General features: G+C 42.1%; 1 protein-coding gene across 1 annotated transcript; it reads left to right on the forward strand.

The window, feature by feature from the left end:
• Nucleotides 1-18,118: 18,118 nt before the first annotated feature.
• Nucleotides 18,119-18,859, forward strand: LOC127129905 (uncharacterized). Its single transcript, XM_051059010.1, has one exon. The coding sequence runs from the start codon at nucleotides 18,119-18,121 to the stop codon at nucleotides 18,857-18,859; it is 741 nt and encodes a 246-aa protein (XP_050914967.1).
• Nucleotides 18,860-20,270: the final 1,411 nt, after the last annotated feature.

Consider the following 20,270-nt stretch of genomic DNA (forward strand, 5'->3'; position numbering starts at 1 on the left):
GGATCTTTACAAATTTGAAATTGGTGATATCTATTGGAAAAAGGCTACATTGAACATAATGACCATTTCTCCACCAACTCTGAATTCAATGTATTTGAAACTTCAGTTGATGATGACTAAGCGAAATTCCTTGACAGAAGACAGTTTGTAGAACAAAGTCTTGTCAGGATGTAGTTACTTGCCAAATCCCTAATTTTTGCCTAGATTTCGGTACTCAATCTAGCGGGATATATATATATATATATATATATATATATATATATATATATATATATATATTCATTTTTTTATGTCTCTAACTTTTGCCTGGATCGCCCTTTCGGGTTTTCAATCTACCGAGACGCTCATTTTTGCCTAAGTCGCCCTTTCGGGTTTTCAACTTAGCGAGCTATTCTATTTTTATTTTAGGCGATGTATTTCTTGACTGCATCTGAATTCACAGGACGAGTGAAATCCTCCCCATCCATAGTTGTAAGTATCAGAGCACCGCCTGAAAAGGCTCTCTTAAAAACTTATGGACCTTCATAGTTTGGAGCCCACTTGTTCCTGGAATCGGGCGCGAAAGACAAGACTTTCTTGAGCACAAGGTCTCATTCTCGGAACACACGAGGCTTGACCTTCTTATCAAAGGCTTTCTTCATCCTTTGCTGATACAACTGGCCATGGCACATGGAAGTTAATATCTTCTCTTCAATTAAGTTCAGTTGGTCATAACGACTCTGAACCCATTAAGCCTCAGTTAACTTGGTTTCCATCAAGACTCTCATTGACGGGATCTAAACTTCCACGGGGAGCATAACCTCCATGCCATAAACAAGAGAGAAAGGGGTTGCCCTTGTTGAAGTGCGGACAAATGTACGATAACCATGCAAAGCAAATGGCAGCATCTCATGCCAATCTTTGTATGTAACAACCATCTTCTGGATAATCTTCTTGATATTCTTATTAGCAGCTTCAACAGCCCCATTCATCTTGGGTCTATAAGGAGAAGAATTATGATGTGCAATCTTGAACTCGCGACACAACTCTTTCATCATCTTGTTGTTCAAGTTAGATCCATTATCAGTAATGATCTTATCTGGCACACCATAACGGCATATGAGTTGATTCTTGATGAACTTCACGACCACCTGCCTGGTCACGTTTGCAAATGACGCCGCTTCTACCCATTTGGTGAAGTAATCAATTGCTACGAGAATAAATCTGTGACCGTTGGACGCTTTTGGCTCTATCATGCCAATCATGTCAATTCCCCACATAGAGAAAGGCCATGGGGAGGAAATAACATTCAGAAGTGTCGGAGGAATATGAATCTTATCCGCATAAATCTGACACGTATGGCATTTCTTCACATATTTGCAGCAGTCAGACTTCATTGTCAGCCAATAGTAGCTTGCTCTCAACATCTTCTTTGCCATGGCATGTCCATTGGAATGAGTACCAAATGAACCCTCATGGACTTCAGTCATCAACATGTCTGCTTCGTGTCTATCTACGCATCTGAGCAGAACCATGTCAAAATTCCTTTTATAAAGCACATCGCCATAGAGGTAGAAACTACCAGATAATCTCCTCAAAGTCTTCCTATCTTTAACAGATGCCCCAGGCGGGTAAATCTGACAATGAAGAAAACATTTGATATCAAAATACCATGGCTTATCATCTTTTACTTCTTCAACTGCAAATACATGAGCTGGTCTATCCAAGCGCATCACAGTGATATTGGGGACTTCATTCCAATATTTCACCATAATCATCGAAGCAAGCGTAGCAAGCGCATCTGCCATCCGATTCTCATCTCGAGGAATATGATGGAAGTCAACCTCAGTAAAGAATGTTGAAATCCTCCTCGCATAATCTCTGTATGGGATGATGCCAGGCTGATTCGTCTCCCATTCACCCTTAATCTGATTAACAACAAGGGCCGAATCACCATAAACATCAAGATGCTTGATCCTAAGATCAATACACTCTTCCAAACCCATAATACAGGCCTCATACTCCGCCATATTATTCGTGCATTTGAAAGTTAGCCTTGTTGTAAAAGGAAAATGTGTGCCCTGAGGAGTAATAATCACTGCCCCAATACCATTTCCATATTGATTTACAGCGCCATCAAACACCATGCTCCATCGGGAACCAGGTTCTGGCCCTTCATTGAGCGTAGGCTCATCGCAATCTTTCATCTTCAAATACAGAATCTCCTCATCTGGGAAGTCGTACTGAACTGACTGATAATCCTCAATTGGTTGATGTGCCAAGTGGTCAGCCAAGATACTACCTTTAATAGCTTTCTGAGCTCGATACTCAATGTCATACTCAGACAACAGCATCTGCCAACGGGTAATCCTCCTAGTTAAAGCAGGCTTCTCGAAGATATACTTGATTGGATCCATTTTGGATATCAACCAAGTCGTATGATTTGACATATACTGGCGTAAACGCTTAGCAGCCAAAGCCAAAGCACAACATGTCTTCTCAAGCATTGAGTATCGAGACTCACAATCAGTGAACTTCTTACTCAGATAGTAGATGGCATATTCTTTCTTTTCTGATTCATCTTGCTGACCAAGGACACAACCCATAGAGTCTTCAAGAACAGTCAGATACATAATCAAGGGTCTCCCTTCCACAAGCGGAGACAAAACTGGCGACTCAGACAGATACTCTTTAATAATGTTAAAGGCCTTCTGGAAATCCTCGGTCCGATCATGATGCTGATCTTTCCGTAGGATCTTGAATATTGGCGCACATGTGGCAGTCATGTGGGATATAAATCTGGAGATATAATTCAAGCGGCCAAGAAAACCTCGGACTTGCTTCTCAGTTTTGTGGCGCAGGCATCTCTTGTATTGCTTTGACCTTGGCTGGATCAACTTCAATACCTCTCTCACTGACAATAAAGCCCAATAACTTGCCGGAACGGACTCCAAATGTACACTTGTTAGGATTCAGACGAAGCTTATACTTCCTCAAACGCTGAAAAAGCTTCAACAAGTGCTCTACATGTTCAACTTCCATTCTCGACTTTGCAATCATATCATCAACATACACCTCGATCTCCTTGTGCATCATATCATTAAACAAGGTAGTCATAGCGCGTTGATACGTGGCTACGGCGTTCTTCAAACCGAAGGGCATCACTCGATAACAGAATGTTCCCCAAGGTGTGATGAATGTTGTCTTCTCCATATCCTCAGGTTCCATTTTGATCTGATTATATCCGAAAAATCCGTCCATAAATGAGAAGACATTGAATTTAGCTGTATTATCTACCAACATATCAATATGTGCTAGAGGAAAATCATCTTTCGGACTAGCTTTATTCAAGTCTCTATAGTCCACACACATTCGGACTTTTCCATCTTTCTTAGGCACGAGCACAATATTGGCCACCTATTGAGGATATGTAGAAGTCACCAGAAACCCCGCATCAATTTGCTTCTAAACTTCTTCTTTAATCTTCACTGCCATATCAGGATGAGTTCTTCTGAGCTTCTGCTTTACAGGCACGCACTCAGGCTTTAAAGGCAGGAAATGTTGCACAATATCAGTATCTAGACCAGGCATGTCTTCATATGACCAGGCAAAGACGTCGACATATTCTCGTAGCAACTCAATCAACCCCTTCTTAACAGATTCTTCCAGGAGTTCCCCAATCTTCACCTCACGAGCACAATCCTCAGACCCCAAGTTGATTGTTTCCAGATTCTCAAGATGTGGCTGAATGATCTTCTTTTCGTGCTCAAGTAGACGGGTAATCTTGTCAGGAATCTCTTCAACATCATCTTCTTCGGCCTCAAATACAGGGAACTCAAAGTTGGGAGACGGTGTTGGATCATTATGTTCAATGGGTTTGATCAACCTGCATAATGATTTTGGATATAAAAGAGATTTCAGAATTCAAGAAAAGCAAATCATTATGCAGATGAAAAGATTGATTTTATTCAATTTTTAGGGTTTTATGGTGATCACCAATTTCATACAAAAAGCAAAAAGTGAAAATAATTTGGAAAAACAAACATTTAACATGAATTTATTGAATGAATATCATTGTATTTATGTGCCAACAATGTCATCCCTTCTCCTTTTGGCATGGGAGAAGGGTTTTTAAACAAAAATGAACATTACATGGACTTATGGACAACTGTTGGAACATCAACAACGACCCAATTATTGCAGACTCCTCCAGGGATGACAAAGTTGCCAGAATCTTCCTCTGCATCATCTTCCACTACAGCAGCTGCCTCTTGGTCTTCGACCGTGTGGATGAAACCACCACTCTGAAACATACCGTGCTTATTGAAAGTGCATGAAGAATACCCTATGCCAGCCCGGGATTTATTGTCTTCTAGCTTGATCATTTGTCCTAAACCAGTAGTTGCGCCATGCTCAATGGCCAACTTCGCATCATTGTAGGATGCAAATGAAGAAGTTCCTTTCTTAGAAGGCTCAACAATAGACAAGGCTTGGAACGGCGTCCCAACCTCATCCTTAGCATCAATGTAAGAAAAGGAAGACAAATGGCTAACCAAGAGAGACTTCTCTCCCCCTTCCACCACCAACTTTTTGTTCTTGACGAACTTCAACTTTTGGTGTAGGGTGGATGTCACGGCGCCTGCCTCGTGAATCCATGGTCCGCCCAACATACAGCTATATGATGGGTGGATATCCATGACCTGAAAAGTGATATGGAAATCACTAGGTCATATCTTGATTGGGAGTTCAACCTCGCCAATCACAGTCTTGCGGGATCCATCACAAGCTTTCACGACCACTCCACTCTGCCTCATGGGAGGCCCCTGGTATGAAAGTTTGGCCAGAGTGGATTTTGGCAACACATTCAGCGATGATCCTGTGTCTACCAGCATGTTAGACAAGGCATCATCCTCGCAATTCATAGAGATGTGAAGTGCCAAATTGTGGTCTTTTCCTTCCTCGGGAAGATCAACATCATAGAAGCTCAGGTTGTTACAAGCAGTAATGTTTGCAACAATGCTATCAAACTGTTCTATGGTGACGTCGTGATCCACATATGCCACGTCCAACACCTTCTGCCAAGCTTCACGGTGTGGCTCAGAGTTCATCAACAAAGACAACACTGATATCTTTGAAGGCGTTTGTAGCAGCTGATCTACAACATTATACTCATTCCTCTTGATGAGCCTCAACATCTCATCACAGTCCTCTCTTAACATGCCATTCTGGCCAGCAGGGACAGGAGCTCTAGCAGTCACAGCAGGTCTATCCACAACAAGTGCTGGATTCGGAGAAGAAGAAGAATTCCCCTTAAGGACGGACGACACTATCAGCAGTATCAGCTCTTCTAGTGTCAGCCTGGGGTTTCGGAGGCGCCGAGAAAACACGACCACTACGGGTCAAACCACTGACATCAGCAATATTCACAACAGAAGTGGGGGGTAGAGGCACCTCCTTCCCATCTTCTAATGCAACCGCATTATAACGATAGGGAATAGCCTTGTCGAAAGAGTATAGAACAGGGCCAGCTGGCTTAATTATAAGGGTAGGAGAGGCCTTCTGCTTGCTGCCATCGTATCTGATGACAACATGCTCAGGTAATCTGAATACAAGCGATATCACATTCACTTCATCCTCATCAAGATTCTGAAGTATCTCTATCACACCCTGATCCAACATTTCTTGGATGTCTTTTCTGACTTGACGACATCCTCTCTTATTGACAATGCATACACGACAATTGTCATGGTCATGCTCGTAATGACTGTATCCATATAACAGTCTATGCATCTCGACCAGTGATTGCCTGATATGGCTGACATATCTGACCTTGTATTTACCAGGGCAACCCTAAACCATATTAACAGCAGATTTCCCATGCTCGGGCAATGGGTTCTTTTTGACATTAGGACCTACATCCTCGAAAAACAGAATACCACTTCTAACAAGGTCTTGAACCTTGGTCTTGAGAGTGTAACAGTTCTCCTCATCATGTCCGGGAGCACCAGGATGATAAACACAGTGAAGCTCAGGCTTACACCACCACTGAGGGTTGGTCGGTATAGCAGGTGGGTCACGTGGAGTAATCAGCTTCCTTTCAATTAATGAAGGATATAATTCTGCATAGGTCATTGGAATAGGATCAAAACTGACCCTTTTCCTATCATAGCTTGTGCTAGTTTTATTGTTGCTTTGAGGCTGGTAGGCCTGCTGTTGAGGACGATGCTGATGTTGTTGATACTGTTGATGTTGCTGTTGTTGGTTCTGATGTTGATAATGTTGGTTTTCTCTGAATGCAGGTGCTATATGAGCCACCTGGTGCTGGTTACTGGCGGGACGCACAGTCTTCCTCTTCACAGAGGGTCTTCTTGATTTAACATGGGAGGTCACAACATGTGCCTCTCCATCTTTCTTCTTAGCAAACGCCCCATAACATTTGGCAGAAGAGCCTTCTTCTCTGGTCAGGCGCCCTTCCCTGACTCCCTCTTCTAGACGTATCCCCATGTTCACCATCTCGGTGAAGTCAGAAGGAGCACTAGCAATCAGCCACTCGTAGTAGAAAGAGCTTAAAGTCTTGAGAAAGATCTTCGTCATCTCCTTCTCTTCGAGCGGGGGCACAATCTGTGCAGCCAATTCTCGCCACCTCTGGGAGTACTCCTTGAATGTTTCTTTCTCCTTCTGGGACATGGCCCTCATTTGGTCCCTATCGGGAGCCATATCAATGTTGTACTTGTATTTCTTGACGAAAGCTTCGCCAAGGTCGTTGAAGGAGCGGATGTTCGCACTATCTATACCCATGTACCATCTCAAAGCGGCACCGGACAGGCTGTCCTGGAAGTAGTGGATTAGGAGTTGATCATTGTCGGTTTGAGTCGATATCTTGCGTGCATACATCACAAGATGGCTGAACGGGCAAGTGTTTCCTTTGTACTTTTCAAAGTCAGGCACTTTGAATTTGACAAGAATCTTGACATTAGGCACTAAATAGAGCTCAGCAGCAGATTTGCCAAAGAGGTCCTTCCCTCTGAGAGTTTTAAGTTCCTTGCGCAGCTCAAGGAATTGATCATTCATAGCGTCCATTTTCTCATAGACATCTGGGCCCTCAGATGGCTCAGAGTGATAAATGGTGTCATCTACTCTCGGCAAAGTATGCACGACTGGAGGTGGCACAACAAGGACCGGGCTAGATGCCGACAGAGAAGCAAAAGTTTGGGCGAGACCCTCTGGAACAAAGTTAGCAGGCATCCCCCAGGGAAACCCGGCTGGCATAGCAGACGGCGCAAAGTGAGCACTGGCAGCAGGTACGATAGATGAGGCTATCTCTGAGATGACCGTCCTCTGGGGAGGAGTTAAAGGCGTTGGAGACGACTGGCTTTGGACGGCCAAGAATGACTCCATCAGGGCAGTCAATCTTGCCACTTCCTCCTTGAGTTCTTTGTTCTCTTGCTCTAGGTGATCCATTAGCTTTGATTAGTTGGCTCTGGTGTAGTACCGGTGCGTCAGCTTGTCTTCAAAATAAATGAAGAACACAGAGTTAGACCACTGAACAAGAAGCCCTGGAACAAAACCTGCTTATGCACATGATGCATGCAATGCTTGTGCATATGATTTATTTATTTTAATCAGAGGAACTTTTAGAGTTCTATTTGCAAATATTTGGAAATATTAATCATTTAAACATATAATGGAATAATCATATCAATAATATCTGGAAAAATTTTACACCAAAGAAGTACAGTCTTGGTAACCAAATACAATACAAGAGAGAAGGAAAATGAACATCCTATGGAACCCTAGAAACAATCGTCCAAAGCTCTTGAGACCGGAAGATAAGCTGCACGAAGCCTCTTCACCTCTCTCTCATAGGCTGCCTCCATATCTTCCTTCTCCTTGGCGAGTCGATCATACTTCCTTTTCCAAAACCTGGAAGACTGAGGAAGAAGAGAAGTCACCACATCATCAGGCTCATCGATAACGTGATGCTCCAGAAACTCTATTAATGCATCCTTATCTCTAAGCTGCTGAAGTAGCTCCTCTCGCTCACGGACCCAAGCACGCGAACGATCTTCATCTCTCAACTCCTCTACTCATTGGTTAGGGAGGGTTGAAGGCCCAACCATAACCATAGGTGTAGGTCTCGGGTAATCATAGGGCATGCGGTACACAGAAGCTCTCCTCCTAACCCACGAGGTATAGGGTTCCAAATTAATACAATTCTTTGGACCAAGCTCTCCAAACCCTTTACAACGAGTGGAGGGACAAATACGCCAACATGGAGGTGCTGACTAATTATGCCCTCCAAGACTTTCCCGACAAGTTGAAGAAGGCTTATCTGATTATGTGCCCAGATAATACCCATGAGAAGGTCTACAATTTTGTCAAATTCTGTAAGAAGACGATGGACAAACTCATCACCGACATTGAGGCTCTCCACAAGTCTCAAGGGGTCACTTTTAAGGTTGATATCTAGTTAGTTTACTTGTCTCAACTACTTGTACTTTGCAACTTCTATGTATTTGTAACATGTTTGATTTCCCTTCAAAGGATGAATAAAGTTTCGTGATTCACTCTAATGTGGTTTCCTTTATCTTTGATTGCAAACATAAATCATTAAGTTTTACTTGCAATAGATAAATGTGATTAACTAAAGAGATTTGCATTAAGATTAAAAAAAAATTCATGCATCATTTACATCTTTCAAAAAAAAAAAAACTTATCCATCCACCCTTTTCTTGATCAGAACCACACTCCAAAGCTAACTTTCCAGTACAATTACTGAAGACACCAACACGTCGTCATGGAGCAACTTCAGTAAAACCAAGCCGCACTCCAAGAGAAAGTATCCCAACTGAGGTCCCAGATAGGGAAACTAATGGAGATAATCCAAGTGGTCGCTACAGCCCAAGAGATTATGGTGAAGATGCAATAGGAGATGAATTAGCATACTAATGCTGCTAATCCTTCCATTCCTCTGATAGTTGAGACTACGATTCCTCCTCCTCAAGTTGACCCTCCGATCCGCATAGGCGCACCTGGAGGTGTCCCAATAGTTAATCTTCACCCTCATGTCATCGAGGTAGATGATCAACATGATTCTTTCTTTAGCCCTATGGCTACCTCCCAATATGCTGCTTTTGGTGCCGTGACCAATGAAGTGGAGAAGAAAGTAAGGGCCATTGAGGTAAAGCTAAAAGCAATGGAGAATACTGATGCATTAGGTCTTGATGCATCTAAAATGTGCTTGGGGCTTTGCATGGCTATCCCGACCAAATTCAAAGTCCTAGACTTTGAGAAGTATAAGGGAACTAGTGACCCTAGAACCCACATCAGAGCCTACTGTTGGAAAATGGCTGCATATTCTAACGATGACCGACTTTTGATGCACTTTTTCCAAGATTCACTCGGTGGGGAGTCCCTAGATTGGTACATGCAGTTGAAAGGTACTTATATTCGTACTTGGAAAGAGATGGCCGAAGCTTTCCTCAAACATTATCAATACAACACTGATATGGCGCCGAACCGCACCCAGTTGCAGAATTTAACGCAAAAGTCTGAGGAAAGCTTTAAAGAGTACACTTAGAGATGGAGGGAGCTAGCATCCAGAGTACAACCTCCGTTGTTGGAGACAGAGTTGATAGACATGTTCATGGGCAACTTACAGGGCTCATACCTTAATAGAATGGTGGGAAGTACGTCCTCCGGCTTTTCCAATTTGGTCTTAGCCAGGGAAAGGATCGAGAACATGATCAAGATGGGCAAAAATCAGAACTCTACGAGTACGTCTAGAGTAGCAAAGAAACCTTTCATCCCCTATGGAAAGAAAAGAGAAAGCGAGACTCATGCAACAACATTCGTTCGAACAAGGACTCCAACATATCAAGTTCCATATCAACAAGTGGCCACCGTGGCCCCCGTTCAACTAATTTAACAACAACCTTCACTATTCATGTTCAACCTCAACAACAACAACAACACTACCAACAACAACAGCATTATCAACCATAACAATAACAACCTCAACTACAATATCAACAACAACAACAAAGAGTAATAATGCCTGAAAGAAGGTTTGACCCAATTCATGTGCCGTACATCCATATTCTAGCATACTTACTAAGAGTGAAGGTTGAGAAAAACAAGAAAGGGGTTTTGAATTGTTTTTGGAAATAAAAAAACTTTTTCAGAAATCAAAAACATATAATTTTATACTAGTTCGCTTGAAACTCAAAGCTACTCCAGTCCACCCGGCCAAGGTGATTTCGCCTTCAAAAAGGACTTAATCCACTAATCTTGAAAGATTACACAACCAAACGTCTAAGAGAATAATCTTTTATCCCTCTCAAGTATTCAGACTGCGTAGAGTCACTCGAGGAAGTAGTTTAAGCAAGAGTAAGTTGTAATGTAAAATGCTTCTAACAAAAAGCAAATATTACAGAAATATAAGAACAAAAGCTTTTCACGTAAGAGCAGCAGCTCGTGAAAATGAGAGAGGATGAATGAGATTTCTGTGTGTCTCAGGTGTATTCTCTTGTGAGGTATTCCTTCCTTTATATAGTCATTGAGAGGGACCATTGGAGTGATGACAAAATCTTGGTCATTGAAGAATAATTAATGTCATTACTCTCTTTGTTTCTTTCTAAAACCATTTTGTCCGCCTCATTATTCCCTTCTTTAAATACTTTCTTTCCATATTAAGATTCTTTTCGGTTACGCGTTCTGGACTGGTGAGTCTATGTCAGAGTCTTGATATGTCAGAGTTTGTCTTTAGAGGATGATTATGTATGACTTCATCAGAGCTTCTCAGTGCTCTAGACTTCTTAAGTATCAGAGTCTGGATTCAGTAGTCTTTTAATGGAGCTTCTAACTTCTAAATGTTACGCTGGTATCTGCGTTGGTCACAGTCAGAACCTTCTGGACGTATCCTTTTTGAGTGGCATCTGATCATCGAATATCTGAAATAATTTTATATCTGATGTATTGTCAGAATCCTGCGAAGTGTCCAGAGTCCTGCACACTAAGAAAAAATCACGTTAGAGTACCATTTTTGTTTCATCCTTTGTTATCATCAAAATCTTAGAGATATATTGTAGAACCAACTTTGTTCTTACAATGTCCCCCTTTTTGATGATGACAAAACAATTTAGATTAAAGATGAAACATTTAAAGAAACTCTTAGATCAGATATTACAGTGGGCTCCCCCTGAGTTAGATCTTTGGATAACTCAGAAGTTCTTACCGAACCTTCCATGGTTTGGTGCTTTTAGCTACTTTCCTGCATATCTTAAGTCATTGATATTGTAATAGTTTATTGAACATGTTTGCAGTGCTTGAGAGGAATTAGTTATGTTTTCATCAGAGTTGTTTTAGTTCTCCCCCTTTTTGTCAGAATCAAAAAGACATAGCAGCAAAAAATGATATTGATATAGAAGCATTTACAAATACGCACATATGTCAGAAAGCAGAAAGCAAGAAACAAACATCAAAACATAGAAAGCAACAACCAAAATAGCCTAGGTGCCTAAGGGTTTGGAGGCGGAGGCATCCTCTAGAGCAGCTGTTACAGCATGTTCAGAATGTTAACGTTGACAGAGTCCTGTTGATCCAGTCTGGCTCGAACTATCTGTTGTTCTTTCTGCAGTTCTTCGAGAGTCTTTAGGACCAGAGGGACGAACCCAGAGTTGGAGTGCTCCCCCTGAGTCAGTTCATCAGCTTTGGCTTTGGCAACAGCTTCTTCAGCAATGCGAGCTGCTTCTTTAGCGTCGGCTTTAGCTTTTGCCTCAGCCTCAGTAGCAACATCAACAATAGCCTTTGCTTCAGCTTCTCTGATTCTCTGAAGTTCTTCTAGACGCGCTTTCTCTTCAGCTTCCTTCCTTGCCCGTTCCTCAGCTTCGTTGCGGACTTGTTCAGAGAGGCCTTTCAGCTTGAAGGCTTCAGAGGTCATCCAACTTATCACTCTATTCCAGTGAATCCTTACAGCTGAGGGATCATCACTGATACCAGAGTTGATGGTCAGAGACTTGACCTTTTCAACTGAAAACTCTACAAAAAACTTGATTGCTTCTTCAAGGGTAGGAAGGGTTGTTTCTGGTTCATTGGCAGAGTCTTGGGAGGGTGAGGAGGGTGAGATGAAGGCACTTAGATTAAGTGTAGGAGTTGTTGGGTCAGCGGAAGTGATGGGTGGTGGTATGTCAGAGTGGGTTGGTTCTGATGGTTGTGGTTCAGAGTGGGTTGGTTCAGATGGTTGTGGTTTAGATGTGGTTGGATTTGGATGTTTCGGAGGTGGGGAAGTGACTTCAGGTTCAGGGTCAGGATGTGATGGCTTTTGAGAGGCCAGAGCATGGGCTTGGAGCTGAGCCAGAGTGGGGGATTAAGGGTCAGATGATTCAGTATTAGATGAGAGTTCATAGTAAGGTGGGGATTGAGGAAATGGTGATGATGATGGTGAGGTGGTTTCATTCAGCATTTCTGCTTCTGAAATAGGTAAAGTTGTGGTGGCGAGGTTGAATTTCAGAGATGGTGGGTTAGAAGATCTGGTGGTTGAGGGAGGAGTTTCAACAGAGGTGTATATGGGTGTTGTTTGGGGAAGAGAAGAAGCAATAGGGTTAATTTTGACAGAGGGAGGGAGAGATACAGACTTACCTGGAGAGCCAACCAGAGGAACTGGGGGTCTTGATCTAGATGATTCTCCCAGCTTAGCTTGCTTCGCCTTTCTGAACTTCTCAGAGGGCTCTCGCATCCTCTTCATGAAGTTTGGTGGATGCTCAGGTAGCCAGTCCACTGAGAATTCGGTGATATCCACCTCTTGCTTGTACAAATCCTCTAGATAGTAGGCTATTACCTCTGGAGGGTCGATTTTGGAGAACAGGTAGAGTTCGTTGGGAATCTCCCTCTGATCTTTGAATGCTTCCCAGGAGGTATCGAATGTTGGTTTGGCTCTGACTTTATCAATGATTCCCATGCTCTTTAGATTCTGAGCATTCAGAGGTCTTCCAGTGTCAATCATGACATCTTTCATGAGTCTGAGCTGAATCAGATGGTCCACGAGGCCACTCTCAATCAATACATCAGATATCAGTCTCCCTAGAGGGATGTAGTTCCTTGTCTTCATGTTGTTTCTGGTGTCTTTAACTGAATCTCTCAGGTAATTGAAGAGGAGTGCAGGTAGACAGAGTTTCAGACCCTTGTGAATGCAGTACATGATGCAATTCTGATCTGTGTTGATGTAGTCAGAAGAGTTTGAAGCAGGACGATGATGGATGGTGCCTAAGAAGATCTTCAGCCAGACCCGAAGGTTTTGATGTAGTTCCATGTTCTTGGAATGCTTGCCTTCAGCACTCTGTTGGAAGATGGTAGGGTTTATTTCCTGGGACAAGTACTTTTCCCTAGGGTTTATGTTGTAGATGCGTCTTCCTCCTGTCTTCTCCATGTTTAGAAGAGAAGCAATTGATTTCTCAGTGATGACTATCTTGACTCCCAGAGCGTAGGAGACAATGTAGTGTGTTGGTGTAAGCCCTAGAGGCCAATACTTTTGGTACTTGTATCGAATTATTTATTAATAATAAAAGGCTTTTTCTTTATTATGTTTGTTTAATAAAGTCCCTAGAATAGCTAGTCCGTTTAATGTATCAAGTATGACTTAATCATGAGATCATATTAAACATAAGGACACTATTCTTAAAGTATCTGTAGTTGAGTTTTATTATGAAGTGGGATAACATTAAAGCATTAAGACTATTATGTATATAAACTGATGATCACATCTCATGGATCATGGATAAAGAGTTATCAAGTCTTAAACATAGGTATGAATGTTAAGAGTAATATTTATACTGGATTGACCCGCTATGAGAATACTATACCACCCTTCGACCTGAAACCACTATGGACCCTAGATGTAGAGTCGAGTGCTTTATTGCTGATCAAACATTGTCCGTAATTGGATAACCATAAAGACAATTGATGGGTACTCCACGAAGCATGCTGAGGGACATGAGTGACCTAGATGGAATTTGCCCATCCTATGTAACAGGATAAATGTCTATGGGCCCAATATTGAACTGGACAAGGATGACACGGTCTATGCCTTGTGTTCAATATAGACATAAGGGCAAAAGGGAAATTATACACATAAGTATTATCACAGAAGGATTTGTCAGATCACATGACATTTTCGTGTCTTGGGTAGCAGTGATGTGTTGCTAGATACCGCTCACTGTTTATTATGTTAAATGCATGATTTAATATAATTGCCAATGCCGCGAAAACCTACAGGGTCACACACAAAGGACGGATTGATGAGAGATAGAGTAACTAAGGAACACCGTAAGGTACGGTGCACTTAAGTGAATTGTAGAACATCGTAAGGTACGGTGTACTTAAGTAGAATACGAAATATGGTAAGGTACCATGCGCTTAAGTGATTTTGGGCATATTATAAGATATGGGCCACATACACTTAAGTGGGCTTTTTAGCTTGACGCCCACACAAGTGGTTCTATAAATAGAACCCTTGTGCAGAAGCATTAATTGCGGTTGCAATTTCGTTTCTCTTTCTCTTTCTCTCTCTATCACTCAAAGCCTTCATTCGTAGCAGCTAGCACTGAGATTGAAGGAATCCGTTCGTGTGGACTGAGTAGAGGCATTGTCATCGTTCAACGTTCGTGATCGCTCCGTAGATCTGCATCAAAGGTTTCAATCGTCACAAGAGGTAACTATTCTATCATTGATCATGCCCATTCGTAAGGATCACTAAAGGAGAAATTTAAATTCCGCTGCGTTTTGGACCCTTGTGAATGCAGTACAGGATGCACTTCTGATCTGTGTTGATGTAGTCAGAAGAGTTTGAAGCAGGACGATGATGGATGGTGCCTAAGAAGATCTTGAGCCAGACCCGAAGGTTCTGATGTAGTTCCTTGTTCTTGGAATGCTTGCCTTCAGCACTCTGTTGGAAGATGGTAGGGTTTATTTCCTGGGACAAGTACTTTGCCCTAGGGTTTATGTTGTAGATGCGTCTTCCTCCTGTCTTCTCCATGTTCAGAAGAGAAGCAATTGATTTCTCAGTGATGACTATCTTGACTACCAGAACGTAGGAGACAATGTAGTGATCATCTGAGTCTGCGAAACGTCAGAACTCCTTCACCAGATTCGTGTACACAGGGCCATAGAGGCGTTGAAAGTAATTTTCCCACCCTTGCTTTTGTAGTTCTTCAGTGAGGTCGACGCCATTGTGCTTCATGTTCTCGAAATCAACCAACGTTTCACAAAGAACTTCAAGCTTATCAAATGGAGTTGCTAGATGAATGTGGGGCTCACGATCAAGAATGTGGGGTTCCCTGTAGATTGGAGTTGAGACGACGCCGGTGGTTGTAGTGGTTTATTAACTGGAACTGGGTGCTTGCTCTGTTGAGTTCATCTATTGGGAGAAATTGTAGACTGATTGTTGTTGAGAGTCCATGAAGAACGATTAAAGATGATGATGAGTGTTTGAAGAACTTGATGGAGAAAACTGCAGAAATCCTTTGAAGGAGGTGAAGAAATGAGAGAGAGGGTTTCTATTGAGTGCATGGACACAGTTCTATGAAGAGTTTTGGTATTCACTGGATCTTCTCTCAATGTGATTCCTAAAGGCTCCCTTTCTAACTTAACCACTGAAGGACTCGTAATAAAACCGAGTGATCTTGTGGTGAGAGAATTTGATAGGTCAAGGAGAACCGTGATCGGTGAAGTAGATCTGCCTATGAAGATTGGTCCCCACACCTTGTTTATCACTTTCTTTGTCATGGACATCCATCTAGCTTACAACTGTCTACTTGGGAGGCCTTGGATTCACTCAGCCGGAGCCGTTACTTCAACGCTCCACCAAAGGTTAAAATTTTTGGTTGACGATAAGTTGGTCGTCATAGAGGGTGAGGATGATATTATGGTGAGCCATTTCACATATTTCCATTATGTTGAAGGAGAGGGAGAAATGAAGGAAATCCCATTTCAGTCGTTTGAAGTTATCAACGTCGAAATGGTTTTCCCAGTAAGGGATGTGTCGAAGAATGCTGAATTTTCAATAGCCTCTCTCCAAGGTGCCTTGACTATCATAAAGAACGGACACCCCCAAGGATGGGAAAGAATGCTTGAGCTGCCTAACAATAAGGACCGCTTGGGATTGGGATACAACTCCCAAGACTTGAAGAAGACACCGCCAATAGCTAAAGAGGGACAAGTGCTCCCATTATCAGAATATTTCTCAAGTGTCGACCACCATGTTGACGACCATGTATGTGCTTTCGAAGATGTTAAGGAAGAAGATGCCAGATTGATCTTCATGAAGACCAAAGGAAGGGGTGCTACCAAATGGACTGTGATGGAAGTACCTGAAGTAACCAGGATTAAGATTTAATTTTCCTTGTTGTTTTCCCTTTTTTAATCAAAAGAACCCATGTCAAGCCCAAGGCATGAGGGAATCATTTATAGGGTCTCAGTGAATTTCCCTTTTTTTTATCATCATTAATGAAAAAATCCATGTTTCGCATTCAATTTTGTGATCCTTGTCTTTCATTTATTATTTCACTTTTCAAAAATGGCAATATTATTTTTTCCTTAAAATTCTTTTCAAATCATTTTTCTATATTTCATATCAATTAAAGCATGAACCCTTAAATCGTGCAGATCACCCTCGACAACCACCAATGACAATTCCGCTATAGTCTCATATGACTTTGATAACCCGATTAATCAAGCCGACGAGGATTGTGATGAAGATCATGAGCTCCCCGAAGAGTTGGCAAGACTTCTCAAGCAAGAGTCAAAGATCATCCAGGCGCACGAAGAATCAGTTGAGGTGGTCAATCTGGGAATAAGCAAGGAAGCAAAGGAAGTCTGAGTAGGATCATCCTTACAAGAAGAAGTCAAGGCAAAGTTGATCAAGCTCTTGAAGGATTACATGGATGTGTTTGCATGGTCATACCAAGACATGCCCGACCTCGACACTGATATCATGGTCCATCGGCTGCCTCTTAGAGAAGAATAATGCCCTCATATAAAGCAAAAGCTACGAAGGACTTGTCCTGACATGTCAATGAAGATCAAGGAGGAAGGGCAAAAACAACTCAATGTCAGTTTCCTAGCGTTCTCCAATTATCCCCAATGGACTTCCAACATTGTGCCCGTACCCAAGAAGGAAGACAAAGCAAGAATGTGTGTAGATTATAGAGATCTGAACAGAGCGAGTCCCAAAGACGACTTCCCACTACCCCATATTGATGTGCTAGTGGATAACACTACTCAGTTCTCTGTTTTCTCCTTTATGGATGGTTTCTCCGGTTACAACCAGATCCGAATGGCTCAAGAGGATATGGAGAAAACCATTTTTATAATCCCATGGGGCACCCTCTGCTACAAGGCCATGCCTTTCGGATTAAAGAACACTGGCACAACATACCAATGAGTCATGGTCACTCTCTTTCACGATATGATTCATAGAGAGGTCGAGGTCTACGTTGACAATATGATAGCCAAATCTCAAACAGAAGAGGAACACCTTGTTAATCTGGAAAATCTATTTGAGAGGCTAACGAAGTTCAAATTGAGGCTAAATCCCAAAAAGTGCACGTTTGGGGTAAGATCTGGGAAATTGCTAGGTTTTCTTGTCAGCCAACATGGCATTGAGGTGGATCATAAGAAAGTGAAGGCCATACAAGCTATGCCTCCACCCAAAACCGAAAAGGAAGTCCGAGGATTCCTAGGTAGATTGAACTACATAGCTAGATTCATATCTCACCTAACGACCACTTGTGAGCCTATCTTCAAACTTCTTCGAAAGGATCAAGTTACCATTTGGAACGACGATTGCCAAAAAGATTTTGAGAAGATAAAGGAGTACTTGCAAGAACATCCTATTTTGATGCCTCCTAGGCCTGACAGACCATTAATAATGTAACTTACCATCCTTGAAGGATCCATGGGATGTGTCCTTGGCCAACATGACGAGATTGGTGGGAAGGAACACGCGATATACTACTTAAGAAAGAAGTTCACCAATTGTGAGAGTAGATATTTGATGCTTGAAAAGAATTGTTGTGCCCTAGCTTGGGATGCCAAACGCTTAAGATAGTACATGCTCACTCATACAACACTGTTAATCTATATGATGGAACCTGTTAAATACATCTTTGAGAAGTCTTCTCTAACCGGTGGAGTAACCCGATGGCAAATGGATTTAACCGAGTACGACATCCAACATGTCACTCAAAAGTCCATCAAAGGGAGTGTACTATCGGACTATCTTGCGCACCAGCCCTTGAAAGACTGCCAATCTATGCGCTTAGAATTCCCCGATGAGGATATCATGCTAATTAGAGACTGGAACATCCCTGGCCCCGAGGAAGGACCCGAGCCTGGATACCAATGGAACTTGGCATTAAATGAATCTTCTAACACTCATGAAAATGGCATTGAGGCAGTCATCACCTTCCCAACTGGTTTCCATCTCCCATTCACCGTGGGGTTATGTTTCGAATGTACAAACAATATGGCGGAGTATGAGGCATGTATCTTCGGCATTGAAGATGCGATTGATCTTAGGATAAAAATCCTTGAAGTCTACAAAGATTCATCCTTGGTTATCATCCAAGTAAAAGGATATTGGGACACTAGAGATCACAAGCTCATCCCTTACAAGGAGCATGTCTTGATACTGATCCCTTACTTTAACGAAATCACATTCAACCACATTCCTCGAGAGGAGAATCAGTTAGCCGATGCATTGGCAACTTTATCATCCATTTTTAAGGTCAAATGGAAGAATGAAGCACCATCCTTTCACCTCGACTACTTGGACGAGCCTGCTTATTGTTTGGCGGCCAAAGACGAAGCCGGCGATTATCCTTAGTTCTATGATATCATGAGATTCTTAGAAAGCCAAGAATACCCAAAGGACTCATGCATTACTGACAAGAACTATCTTCTAAAATTATCTTCCAAGTTCTTCTTAAGTGGAGGGGTACTATACAAGAGAAATGATGATTCGGTTTTGCTAAGATGTGTGAACAAGCAAGAAGCGAACCAAATCATAATGGAAACCCATGAAGGATCTTTTGGGACACACACTAGTGGACACACCATGGTGAAAAAGATCTTTAGGGTCGACTATTATTAGATGACTATGGAAGTTGACTGTCACCGCCACGTCCAAACATACCATAAATGCCAAATATATGCTAATAAGATCGATGTACCTCCAATGCAACCCAATGTCCTAACATCACCTTGGCCTTTTTCCATGTGGGGCATTGATGTAATTGGACGCATATAGCCAACTACCTCGAATGGACACCACTTCATCCTTGTAGCCATTGACTATTTCATAAAATGGGTGGAAACGATCTCATACGTCAATGTTATAAGACAAGTGGTGGCTTGGTTCATAAGGAAATAAATCATTTGTCGTTATAGGGTCCCCAACAAGATCATTACTGACAATGGATCTAACCTCAATAACAAGATGATGAAAGAGTTGTGTTGAAGCTTTAAAATTGACTACCACAACTCAACGCCATATAGGCCCAAGATGAATGGTGCTGTTGAGGCACCTAACAAAAACATTAATAATATCATGCAAAAGATGGTGGAAACCTACAAATATTGGCATGAAATGCTCCCGTTTGCATTACATGGCTACCGTACCTCAATGCGTACTTCCACATGGGCAACTCCCTCTCTCTCGTGTATGGTATGGATTCATTCTTTCCTGTTGAAGAAGAGATTTCTTCTTTATGGATTTTGACCGATGTCAAGCTTGATGAAGCCGAGTGGGTGCAAGCCCGATTTGACCAGCTAAACCTCATTGATAAAAAGCGCTTGACATCCATCTACACCGGCCAACTTTACCAAAAGCGCATCAAGAGGGTACAAGATAAGAAAGTCTTCCCCTGCAGCCTCAAGGCAGGAAACCTTGTGTTGAAAAAGATTCTGCCCATTCACACCGACCCAAAAGGCAAATGGACGCCAAACTACGAAGGCCCATACGTTGTGAGAAAGGTCTTCTCTAGAAGAGCCTTAATCCTTGCAACTATGGATGATGAAGATCTTTCATCCCATGTGAATGCGGATGCAGTCAAAAAATACTATGCTTGAACAAAAAAAGTAAAAAGGTCGATAAGTTAAAAACCCAAAAGGGAGACTTATGCAAAAAATGGGTATCTTGTTAGACTAAAAACTCGAAAGGACGATCTAGGCAAAAATTAGGGATTTAGTGAAAGCGAGAGGTTGCATCCCGCAAAGAACCTTTCTTCACTCCTTAG

Source organism: Lathyrus oleraceus, chromosome 3, assembly GCF_024323335.1.
Source record: "Lathyrus oleraceus cultivar Zhongwan6 chromosome 3, CAAS_Psat_ZW6_1.0, whole genome shotgun sequence".
NCBI classification, from domain to species: domain Eukaryota; kingdom Viridiplantae; phylum Streptophyta; class Magnoliopsida; order Fabales; family Fabaceae; genus Lathyrus; species Lathyrus oleraceus.